Below are 13236 nucleotides of genomic sequence, written 5' to 3'. Positions count from 1 at the left end.
TGTTCCATGATGGAAGGCCCGGGGCTTCTTACTCCACTCTTCCTGACCAGAAAATCAGCCTTTATTTCTTTTTCCTTTTTTAAGATTTTGTTTATTTATTTGAGAGAGAGGGACAGCGCGCATGAGCTGGGGGTGGGGTGAGGGTGGGGGAGTGGCAGTGGGAGAGGGAGAAGCAGATGCCCCGCTTGCTGAGCCTGATCCCAGGACCCCGAGATCATGACCTGAGCAGAAGGCAGATGCTTAGCTGATGAGGCACCCAGGCACCCCTCAGCCTTTGTTTCTTTGAGTGCTTTTCAACTCCACATTCTTTCTGTTTTCGTTCTTGGATTCTGATATGTATTTTAGATCTGGTATTGTTCCACAGGTTATTGAGGCTCTATGCACTTTCTTAGCTCATTTTTCTCTGTCTTACATACTTGGTAAATTCTACCGATCTGTCCTCAAGTTAACTGATTCCATGCCTTGTCACCTCCAGTCTACTTTTGAGCCCATCCAGACGTTTATTTTATGTGTATGTCTTTTTTTGTTCTGGCTTTTATTTCTATTCTGTCATTTGTGTCAAGGTAATTTGTAATTGTTCACTGAAGCAATTTTCCATGGCTACTTTAAAATCCTTGATAGTTCCAACATGTGGCTTATCTCAATACTGGCATCAGTTGGTTGTCTTTTCTCATTTTTGTTGTGATTTCTTTTTTAGTTCTTGGTATAGTGGGTGATTTTCACTTGTATCCTTGACGTTTAAATCTGTTTTTGAAGCAGTCACCCAGTTTAAGTTTAGATTTAGTGTGGTGTGTTGTTCCAATGACCATTTAGCTTTCTTATAGCTTTCAATGTTATTCTGTTGAGGTTTGTTCTTCTGGCTCTGCTGGACTTCTGCTATTGCAGCCTGTGGTGGTAAGAGGTACTTACCTGGGCCACCTTGTACTGCTTGGTGGGGTCTGATGATGAAGGATCAATGGGATGGACAGCATTTCTTCTGGCTGTACTCCAGCCACCGGATGTCAGTGTGTCTCTCACTCTATTTTTGCTAGTCCCCCTTCAGTGAGGAAAGTTCATATCTGGAACTGATGGAAATAATATGTATCACAGCTAATAACATATAATAATAACATAGAAACAAATCTATATGAACAAATGTGATGATACTAAAGTTTTCATAACACAGCATTAGCAAAGGAACAGGACTGACTGCAGATATCACTAGACTTTGAAGGGAAGAGAAGGGAATATTCACTGAAAAAGATTATTAGGGGAGTGCCTGGGAAGATTAATACTGTGAAAGTCCATGGGGAGGAGAGCTGGAACTAAGGATGACTTACTTAGTGAGATATTAAAAAGAAAAAAAATGAAGACATTCCAGTTAATATACTTTTGGGTAACTTAAAAAAAAACAAGTGAAAAGTTCACATTTGAAGTCAAATGAATGGCGTGAATTACATGAAGTTAGTAGTTATAAATATACATTAAAGAAATGTGGCTGAGAGAGAAAAGATGCAGATAAGAAACTTGTTTGTCAAATATTTAGAATTAAAGCAAGAATTGTTTGGGGAAGGATAGGAGTCATAACTATTTTTAGGCAAAAATATTTAAGAGGAAGAGATTGGAGATAATGAGATATCTTGTAGACAATATTATGGTAATGGCTAAGTCTAAATGTTTACTGATATCTAGGAAGTAAGGATAAACCAAAAACTTTATTTACAAATCATTCATGCACTTGATGTGATGAGTACTGGGTGTTGTATGGAAGTGTTGAATGACTGTGTTGTGCACCTGAAGCTAATATTTCACTGTGTGCTGAACTAACTGGAATTTAAATAAAAAAGTAAAAAAACCCAGATCATTCATGAATGTATCTTTGTATACTCCTGTTTAGCGCCAATGCTTTTATCAAGGATATGCCGCAGAGGTTCCAAAATCAGTTGTGACACTTAGCACCTGTACTGGACTCAGGTAATGGCATATTCCAGAGATGTACGTGATTGGAAATGTTATGTGACCCATTACGTTTTAGAAACATCTTGAAAGATAGAGTGAAGACAAAGAAAATAGATTGTGTTTCTTCTCATATACTTTCCTTTCCTCCTCCTCATCTTATCATTCTTCCTATTCTCTTTGTCTCTATCCCAGGCTGGCAGTCACAAAACTTATGCAGGAAAAGCTTCCATTGGTATGAAGAGTGTTCCATGTCTTAGCCACACTAGCACCACAATGACTTGTAAATGTAATAATAGAGAGAAGAAGCTGTAAAATTGTGTTTGAAAGTTTACCCAAGGGAGAAGAGATGGTTCTTAGATATTAGGCCACAAAGACTACTGTTAAATTTTTATAAATTTTTTAAATTTAAGATTGATTTACATTTCTCAATGGGTAGCCTATGTTAATTATCTTTTTATTTCTTTTTTATGTGTTTAAATACCTAGGGGATTATTGCTGTTGCAGAACGTCAGTTATGGCATTGAGCCATTGGAATCTGCAGCTGCATATGAGCATATGCTTTATCAAATAAAGAATAATAAAATTGATTTTTCCCCTGTACAAGAAAATTATCCTATGCCCCAACTGGTAGATCAGTCCTACAGGATTCTTGTGAAATCGGAAGTAAGTAACCACTTCTATGTTGTCTTCACTTATGCTATCTTTGATCAGTTTATTCACTTTGGAATTGTTATTTTTGGAAAACAAATTTAAGTGATATTATATTAAAATTATATTAAAATCTTCTGTTCCAAGATATTTATTTTAAATATAATTTTATGTTTAGTCATATGATGTAAGAAAATGTAATAGATATACACACACAATTAAGAAATCAAAATTCTCTCATTTTCCTAATTGCAAGTATGTTGATGCATATATACGTATTTGCACTGTTTTTCAATTAACATTCTACTAATGTTACACAAGTACTTGTGGCTAAAACTTCGGCGAGTAACATAACTTTTCTGTGTGAAAATTTTTTTACTTCTAAAAAAATAATAAAAATAATACCTAACTCATACAGTTATTTCAAAGATTAAATACGTTTATAAATGGAAATTACTTAACATAGTATGTAAGCAAATAAAGTGACCAGTAAAAATAGCTGTTATTATTTGCTTACCATATTTTCTAATGTAGTGGATCAAAGGAATTGGAAGTCATTATGGAAGGTTGGGTACAAAACAAAATGAAGTAATGAAGTAAAATAGAAACAAAAGTTTCAGAACCAAAGAAAAAACCAGGGATATCATTGCAGGAATGGGGATAAGTCAGTATTGATATATGTTTGTGAATTTTATTTTATGAAATAATTTGAAAATTGCTTTTCATCCTGAATTTGATAGGCTTAGCTCTCTAAGTTTAGTTAAGCATGTTTCACATGACAAGGGCTTTTACGAGCATGAATAAAGAGAATGAGTATCTTCAATATATCAGATTTTTTAAAAGAACAGAAAAAATAATGTAAAGACATATTTTAGGCATATTCTTACATTCATGAAAGTAAACACAAACTTATAAACAAGGTGAACACCTTCATTATAATTCAGAGTTGAAAAATAGAACAGAAACCAAACAAAATATTGTAAAGGGCTTATCTACTAAAAGCATATTAAACACATGCATTTATCACTCTTGTCCCTTTTTAAAAACTCACTAAATGAAAAGGGATTTGTAAAATGGCATAAACATACAAACACAAACAGAACAGGAGAGGAGAAATAACAATGGACATTAAATATCAAATAGCTGATTTAGCCCCTAAAAAGCAGAATCCTGACCTGGTAATGGTAGGAGTTAGTTGGACATTAAGTAGTCAGGGCCAGGGTCCCCAACAAGAAAACAGGGATCCAGGACAGCCAAGACAAAACTGGACTAACATCCTATTTTATACCTTAGATAAGACTGCAATAGCATCCCATTTTGCACTTCTGTAAAAATGACTTTGGCAAAACATCCTGAGATGCAACAATTGACCATAAAACATTTTTTAAAAAGATTTTCTTAATTTATTTATTCGACAGAGATAGAGACAGCCAGCGAGAGAGGGAACACAAGCAGGGGGAGTGGGAGAGGAAGAAGCAGGCTCATAGCAGAGGAGCCTGATGTGGGGCTCGATCCCATAACGCAGGGATCACGCCCTGAGCTGAAGGCAGACGCTTAACCGCTGTGCCACCCAGGCGCCCCTGACCATAAAACATTTGTCACTGTCATGAGCTGAGGCAGTTAAGACGTGAGTCTTCAGATGTCAGCCCCCAAAGTTCATCAGCACATAAACATTAACCTGATACGTAGATAGGGGCATGATCGAAACCCTGATTGGCATGCCTTAGCAGTCAATCTGCAGGGGACCCACACTCTGGTTACCTAAAATAGTTCTGCAAAAGAGCTTATAAAAAACCCTCGATTTGAACACCAAAATGGCAACCCTCTCGGGTCCCCTCCCTCTTTGGGAGCATTGTACTATTGCTCAATAAACTTTGCTTTGCTGCCCATCACTCTTCATCTGGTCTACCTCTTCATTCTTTGAAGTGGTGCAGCCAAGAACCCCAGGCACTAAAGGAAAAGAAATCCTGAAACAGTAATTGGAATAGGCTCTGGGAAACTTGACATGTACTGCAGTACTATTCAGATGTTTCTTGAATTGCAATAGGAAGTGATTTTAAAGGTGGACTTAAGATAATTAGTTGAAATAAGTTGTGTATTTAGCAATCTTATTTTTCTGTCCTAACGAATTGTTTCTGTTGTAGACTGACAGATCATTGAAGCCTGTTTTTCCTTGGGGAGTCTATGAAATGGGGACGCCAGTCACAGATGTTCTATTGTATTTCCCAATAGAAGAGGAATACCATACTGAAACTAGTGTGTTTAATTTACACTTGGCACGTTGGATACTGGGAACCAGACTTACACATTCTAGGAAGTGTATTGAAAGACCCCTCTTCAGGAAGGAATTAAACCAGCCAAAAGAATAAAAACTATTCATGTTGACAGTGTTTTCCCTACCTACAACCCAGACACATTTCTTTCTCTGAAGACAATAGTCCATAAACATATGTGGCCATAGAGATGTTGGAATAAGTTGTTAAATGTTTGATTGTTAATATGAAGGCGCACTAGACATAGGATGAAACAATTTAATATGGAAGATAGAGACATGAAAAAATCCAATTTTTAAAGTGTGAGGTACCAAAGAATACAGAGGGCAAAGAAAACAAAATGGCAATATCCTCCAAGGAGTAAGAGAAAATATTTCATCCACAAGTTTAAGAATGGAGTGCTATTTAAAAAATAACACTCAGCAGATAAGTAGTAGTTCTTAGACATTTAAAAGTATGATAATAAAAAAGAAAAAAAAGAAATTCCAGAAATCGCACAAAAAGTAAAGTACAATGACAAATGATAGGAAAATCTGAGAGATAAGAAAGTTAAGTTAAAATAAGAATTTGGGTAATACAATAGGAGATCCCAGTATGAATAAACAGGGAATTGAATTGAATGAATCACAAAATAATCCAAGAAAAATTCTCAGAATTATTTAAGGTGAGTTTCTGAACTGATATTTTAAAAATCTGGTTTCTTATATATGGTCAAGATGCAGAATAGCATGAAATTTCCCAGCAGCAATAGTGGAAGTTGAAAGGCAATACCACAATTACTTAAAGTGAGGCAAAGTAATTCCAGTCTGTAATTCTGTACGAAGCCAGAGCTACATAACTGAGATTTTTTAATTAATTTTTAAAATTTCTTTTCCACCTAATGTGAAATGTTCTTGCTCCCAAATAAAACAAACAACAAACAGAAAAAAACAGACTCTACTCACATCCTGATTGAAGATAGTAGCCAGAGGAGTCACAACCAAATTCACAAACAATAGCTGCCAAATATCGTGAACTTTCAACCAAATGAAAAGATGGAAGAACTGTGCAAACAGCTGTCCTCAATCTGTATTTTTTATGACAATCACTATTAGGTCAACTTCCACCAGATATTGAAGCAAACAATTCCAGCTGTCAGTGGCTTAACAGGTTTATGTCTTGCTCATGAAAATACCAAAGTGGATGAAACTCTCCTGGTTGACTCCCTTCCTAGCTCTGACTCGGGGACTGCAAGAGTCCCCTACTAGATTATTTGAATTTAGTCAGAGTAAGGGGAAAAGTGTGTGTGCATCCCCACCTCAATACAGCTGAGCCTAGATAGGTGTCTCACTGACATCTTTTCTCTTGGAGAAGGGAACAGACTTATTTTTAGATAATTGACCATTTCTTATAATAAAACAAAAGTCTAATAAAAGTCACTAATCCCCACCCATTGTTCAAGAATGGTTTGACTTGAAAATCTACGTGTATTCTAAAATAATAATACTTGGAAATGAATAAACATGGATTATAAGAAATATAAATATAAAATGTAAGATAGAAAAACACAAAATCCAAAGGGAATAAAAAAACTTGTATATTCATGTAGTGCCTCACAGGAGCTACATATTGTTCTAAGAGGTTTACATATATCCATATTTCCAATTTTTCAAACAATTCTAAAAGTTAGTATGGTTGTCCCCTTTCCAGATTTGGAAAGAGATTTAAGGAGTTTAAATTATTATCCTGGGGCGCCTGGGTCATTCAGTCGGTGAGGTGTCTGCCCTTGGCTCAGATCATGATCCCAAGGTCCTGGGATCAAGCACCACATTGGGCTCCCTGCTTGGTGGGAGGCTGCTGCTCATTCTCCCTCTGCCTGCTGCTCCTCCTGATTTGTGCTCCCTCTCTCTCTCTCTGTCAAATGAATGGATAAAAAATTTTAAATAAATAAATAAATAAATAAAATATCCTGGGAAATTCTCTGTTAAGGTGTAGCATTAAAACTCAAATCCAGGTAATCTGACCCCAGAGATATGTTCTGTAGCAGTCTAATGATCTGTTTAAAAGATCCTTGGAAGAGCTCAGGAGATAAATGTAGGAGAAAAATAAAGCTATTTTAAAAATGAAAGCTATTGATAAAAAGACTAATGAATAACAGAATAGACACTGTGGTAAACCCCAATATGTGATATCATAGATTCAAGAGTAGAAAGCAATTATATAAAAATGATGGCAGAGAAAAACCTAAGAATGTGTGATGGGAAATTTTTTGTCAGTTTGGCTGGGGCATATCGCTCAGATAGTTGGTCAGGTTTTATGGGTATTTCTGCAAGGGTGTCTTTAAATAAGATTAACATCTAAATCAGTGGACTTTGAATATAGCAGAAATGTCCTCCATAATGTGGATGGACTTCATCCAATGAGTTGATGTCCTAAATATGACAAAAGGTTGGAACTTCCCACAGAATTGTCCAGCCAACTACCTTCAGACTGGAAATGTAGCATAAGCTCTCTCCAGGTTTCCAGCCTACTGGCCCATTCTGTAGATTTTGGACTTGCCAGCCTCTATAATTATGTGAGCCAATTCCTTTTAATAAATCTAGTTGTAACAAATTATAATAAATGTTCTATTTTTCTGGGGAATCCTAACTAATGGAGTGTGAGAGACTGATAAGAGAAATTCAAGATGTTTGAAATTGCCATTCATGAGTAAAATAGCACCCCAAATATTCCAGGTTATTAAAGAATAAATCTTTATTGAATAAAAGAGTCCTGAATTTGAAAATTTTCTCAAGAAACCCTGATAAAAACTAGGAACACTAAGATAGTGTGGTTAATATGCTGGACTTCAGAAATAATGAATAATTCTATAGGAATCTTGGCATCAAAGAAAGTCAACCTCAAAGGTGGAAAAATTCAGACTGGCTTTAGCCTTTGCCAAAATGAAGTGCTTATAAGATAGTCAAGAATGTCTAGTGGATGTAGAGAATGGCTTCTTTGGGGGGTATACAATATCCTAACTTTTTTTTTTTTAACCCAGTCCAGTTGCCATTATGGTATAAAAATATTCTTGCTTTTTCAAGAATTCTGACTATGGGACTTTGAGGCATTATTACTTAAATCAGTATAAGAAAAGAGGAATTAAATAAAACAATTTAACATGTTAATGTAGAAAGCCATAAGATCTGATCAGTAATTCCAGAAATTTCATTTAGCAAAATTTGATACCTATTTGTGATAAAATCTAGGATTAGGAAACTTCTTTGATCTAATGAACATCTATAAGTATCTATAGCTAACATAATGAATCTAAGTGACTGAATGTTTTGGCCCTGTTATGGACCACATGCTGTGTTCCCCAAATTCGTATGTTAAAACTCTAACCCCCAGTAGGATGGCACAAGGAGACCTTTGAAAAATAATTAGAGTTAAATTAGGTCATTTGTGAGCATATGGCCCTCCTGATGGGATTAATGCTTTTATTTAAAAAAAAAGAAAGAGATAGGGATCTCTCTCTCTCTCTTTCTCTGCTTTGTCCTGTGAGCATAAGAAAGGAAGATGGCCATTTGCAAACTAGGAAGATTGCACTCACCAAACACCACATCTGCTGATGCCTCGATTTTGTGCCCAGAACTGTGAGAAATGTGTTTGTTGTTTAAGCCACCTAGTCTATGGTATATTTGTTATAACCTGAACCGACTAAAACAGACCCTAAATTAGGAATAAGTCAAAGTGTCTGCCTTCACTATTTCCAGTCAGGGTTTTACTAGAGTTTCTGGATAGTACAATAGGAAAAAGAATAATAATAAATGGCATACATTTTTTTTTAAAGATTTTATTTATTTATTTGACAGAGATAGAGACAGCCAACGAGAGAGGGAACACAAGCAGGGGGAGTGAGAGAGGAAGAAGCAGGCTCATAGCGGAGGAGCCTGATGTGGGGCTCGATCCCATAACGCCGGGATCACGCCCTGAGCCGAAGGCAGATGCTTAACCGCTGTGCCACCCAGGCACCCCAATGGCATACATTTTTTATTTATTTTATTTTTTTTATTATTTTTTTTTTGGCGTACATTTTTTAAAGGAAAAAAATAACCTTATGCTTTTAGTGATCTAATTCTGTGTGTAGATCAGAAAGAAACTCTTCCAATGCTATCAGGACTATGAGTGTCTTGCAAAGTCACAGGAAACAGAGATATTGACATGGTTAAGATGTTCATTTTCCCCAGTTGATCTGTAGGTTCCGTGTAATCCCAATTTTGATAATTCCAAGAAACATTTTCATAGATATTGTTTCTCAAATTCATAAGGAAATGTAAAGATCTTAGAATAGTCAAACAGTTTTTAAGAGAACAAATGGAGGACTTACATTACTTTTCTTTAAAGGGCCAGATAGTATATATTTTAGGCTTGTGAGGTATATGATCTGTTGCAACTACTACCTCTACCTTTGTAGCATGAAAGCAGCATCAACAATACATAAACAACTAGGCGTGGCTTTGTTCCAGTAAAAGATTTCTTACAAACAGGTGGCCATACCTTGGATCATTGTTTGCTGACCTCTGCTGTAGAGATATATACTGTGTTATTGGTGTAAGTATAGACATGTAGATCGGTGGAACAGAATAGATCAGAAGGGGACCCACATGATATTGGCGGATTGATTTTCCACAAAGGTGCGAGGGACTTTAAAAGGCCAAAGAATAATCTCTTCAAGAAATGTTGTTGGAAGACTGGACATCTGTAGGGAATAAAATGAATCTTGACCCTTATTCACAAAATTGAATTAGAGCGTAGACTTAAATGTCAAATCTAAATATAAAAGTTCTAGTAGGGAACTTAGGAGAAACCAAAACAATGAGCCATAAGCATGTGAAAACCTGTTCCACATTAATCATCAGGGAGATGCAAATTAAAATCTCAGTAAGATATCAGCACCGACCAACAAGAATGGAAATGATGGAAAAGACAAACCAAGTATAGGCAAAAATGCAGGACTGTTGGCACTCATTAATTCTTGGTGACAATGCAGAATAATCAAACTACTTTAGAAAGCCATCTGGTACTTTTGTATTACTTTACACACCCACAATTATCATACGACTCAGGGATTCTAAATATTTCTCAAGAACAATGAATGTAATGCACAAAGTTCTGTACATGGGTATTCATAGCAGCTTTGTTTATGAGAGCTAAGATGTCCAAATAATGCAGAATATTGTTGTTGACAGAAAAAAGCTGAAATAAAACAAAAGCATTTATTGGTGTCTCAGAATTACAATTCATTGAGCACAGATTTCATAGCAACCCAATTGTGTCCCCCTAGGGAACAAAAGTGAGGGTTTTCTTTTAAAGACAAAAGGGGATGCTTGCATATGTTGTTAACAAAGATTTTGATTGTTGTTGGCAGACAAGTAAATTAAGTTAAACATAATTGATTCCTAAGGCTGTCACGAAACAAAAATTTGTTACTATACAAGTTGCAGGTAAGTTTGTGCAGAGTCCTAGGAATATTTAAGGTTGGGCCCAGTTCAGAAGTTCCTGGTTCTATCCATGAGGATTTTTAAATGGCCTACTTTACTTAATGGCCTCCCAGTTCCATTTTAAAACCCCTTGACGTAAGTGACCCCATTTTATTCCACCTTTCACATCATTGACAGGTGAATGTAGGAACAAAATCTGGTATTTCTAGAATGGCACACTACTTAGCAATAAAAACTAATGAATTACTAATAACCACAACAACATGGGGGAATGTGAGTGAAGAAAGTCAGGTATAAAAGAGTACACACTATATGATTCCAGAAGAAGGTTTTGAGAGGAAGGAAACGTGGGTTCTCCCTCCAGTAACTTTTTGAGGATTCTATATCAGGAATATAGGTAAAATCTTCTGATTTGTTCCTAAAATTTGTATTTGGAATCTGCTTATTTATTCAGTGGGCATTGATTCTCTTATTTTCTTATTATCTATATCTTGATGAACCTTTTTTTTTTTTATGTATACCTTTCTTTGGGTATGTATATATATATGTGTGTGTATATATATGTATATATACACACACGTACATAATGTTCATGACAATTACAAACAATTTAAGAATTTAAAAAATGTTTTATTTCACTCATGTCCTCTGTTTCACAGGAAAAGTCAGATGTTGCACTATTGAAAAGAGTTCTGAAAATACAAATTGTTATGGATAAAGCCTTGGTATGTATTATTGATATATGCCATCATATCTTTGTGTTAAAGTTCAAAGAGAATATGAAAAAACTTGCCTTGTTTGTAATATAGATATTTCCCTCTGTTCACAATATGTATTTCAGGATAGCAAGACATAAAAAAATGTTATGAGTTGCTTTTACATTGACATACAGGGACCAAGAGAATCCTTGCAATAATGTTTAACTCTGTATGTATGCAATTTCTACTACGCTATAATCTTTTGGATTCCAACTAGCTATAGATATTTCTGAATCCACTCCATATCATGGTGAACTCTTTCCTTTAAATGGATTTCAATTTTATTTTTTTAATTTATTTATTTACTTTTTAATAATTTTTATTTTGTTATATTAGTCACCATACAGTACATCCCCAGTTCTTAATGCAATGTTCCATGATTCATTACTTGCATATAACACCCAGTGCACCATGCAATATGTGCCCTCCTTAATACCCATCACCAGCCTATCCCAATCCCCCCCCAAAGCCCTTAGTTTGTTTCCCAGAGTCCACAGTCTCTAATGGTTCATTCCCCCTTCTGTTTACCCCCCCTTCATCCTTCCCTTCCTTCTCCTACCAATCTTCCTATTTCTTATGTTCCATAAATGGGTGAAACCATGTGATAATTGTCTTTCTCTGCTTGACTTATTTCACTTAGCATAGTATCCTCCAGTCCTGCCCATGTTGCTACAAATGTCTGGTAATTGTTCTTTCTGATGGCTGAGTAATATTCCATTGTATATATGGACCACATCTTCTTAAACTAGTCATCTGTTGAAAGGCATCTTGGCTCCTTCCACGATTTAGCTACTGTGGACAATGCTGCTATGAACATTGGGGTGCATATGGCCCTTCTCTTCACTACGTCTGTATCTTTGGGGCAAATACCCAGTAGTGCAATTGCTGGATCATACAGTAGCTCAATTTTTAACTTTTTGAGGGACCTCCACACTGTTTTCCAAAGTGACTGTACCAACTTGCATTCCCACCAGCAGTGTAAAAGGGATCCCCTTTCTCCACATCCTCTCCAACATTTGTTGTTTCCTGCCTTGTCAATTTTCGCCATTCTAACTGGTGTAAGGTGGTATCTCAAAGTGGTTTTGATTTGAATTTCCCTGATGGCTAATGATTTTGAACATTTTTTCAAGTGTCTGTTAGCCATTTGTATGTCTTCATTGAAAAAGTGTCTGTTCATATCTTCTGCCCATTTTTTGATTTGTTTATTTGTTTCTTTTGTATTGAGTTTGAGAAGTTCTTTGTAGATCTTGGATACCAGTCTTTTATCTGTAGTGTCATTTGCAAATATCTTCTCCCATTCCGTGGGCTGCCTCTTAGTTTTTTTGACTGTTTCCTTGGCTGTGCAGAAGCTTTTGATCTTGATGAAGTCCCACAAGTTCATTTTTTCTTTTGTTACTCTTGCCTTTGCAGATGTGTCATGAAAAAAGTTGCTGTGGCCGATGTCAAAGAGGTTACAGCCTATGTTCTCCTCTAGGATTTTGATGGATTCGTGTCTCACATCGAGGTCTCTCATCCATTTGGAGTTTATCTTTGTGTATGGTGTGAAAGAGTGGTCAAGTTTCATTCTTTTGCATGTAGCTGTCCAATTTTCCCAGCACCATTTATTGAAGAGACTGTCTTTTTTCCACTGGATGTTTTTTCTTGCTTTGTCAAAGATTAGTTGCCAAAGAGCCAAGGGTCCATTTCTGGGTTCTCTATTCTGTTCCATTGGTCTATGTGTCTGTTTTTGTGCCAGTACCATGCTGTCTTTGTGATCACAGCTTTGTAGTATAGCTTGATATCCGGCAATTGATGCTCCCAGCTTTGTTTTTCCTTTTTCACAATTCCTTGGCGATTCAGGGCCTTTTCTGGTTCCACAAAATTTAAGGGCTGTTTGTTCCAGATCTTTGAAAAATGTCATTGGTATTTTGATTGGGATGGATTTCCATTTTAAAACAAGCTATTTTATTACTCAATTAGAGATCCTTGTTGTTAAATATTATCTTTTATGTGATGATTTTATGCTGTATAATTGCTTGGGTTCTCTAGTGTAAGTTCTGTATTTCAAAAATGAGATTTATTCATTGGAAAGTCCATTTAATTATGGAAATTCTTGTTTATACGGTCAGTTTGAGCAAAGTCATATGAGTAGCAAGTTAATCAGATTTGTTCTTTATC

General features: G+C 35.9%; 1 protein-coding gene across 1 annotated transcript in view; it reads left to right on the top strand.

Moving 5' to 3' along the window:
* Positions 1–13236, top strand: part of LOC148107621 (A disintegrin and metallopeptidase domain 3-like) — a 119557-nt gene that overhangs the window by 29746 nt on the left and 76575 nt on the right. The window contains exons 5-7 of the mRNA XM_087856327.1: positions 1877–1953; positions 2424–2601; positions 10981–11046. Coding sequence (XP_087712453.1) covers positions 1877–1953; positions 2424–2601; positions 10981–11046 — 321 coding nt within the window. The remainder of the gene's footprint in view (positions 1–1876; positions 1954–2423; positions 2602–10980; positions 11047–13236) is intronic.

Source organism: Ursus americanus, chromosome 27, assembly GCF_024610735.1.
Source record: "Ursus americanus isolate L20-20 chromosome 27, mUrsAme1.1.p, whole genome shotgun sequence".
Taxonomy (NCBI): domain Eukaryota; kingdom Metazoa; phylum Chordata; class Mammalia; order Carnivora; family Ursidae; genus Ursus; species Ursus americanus.
This window is presented reverse-complemented; position numbering and strand designations above follow the sequence as displayed.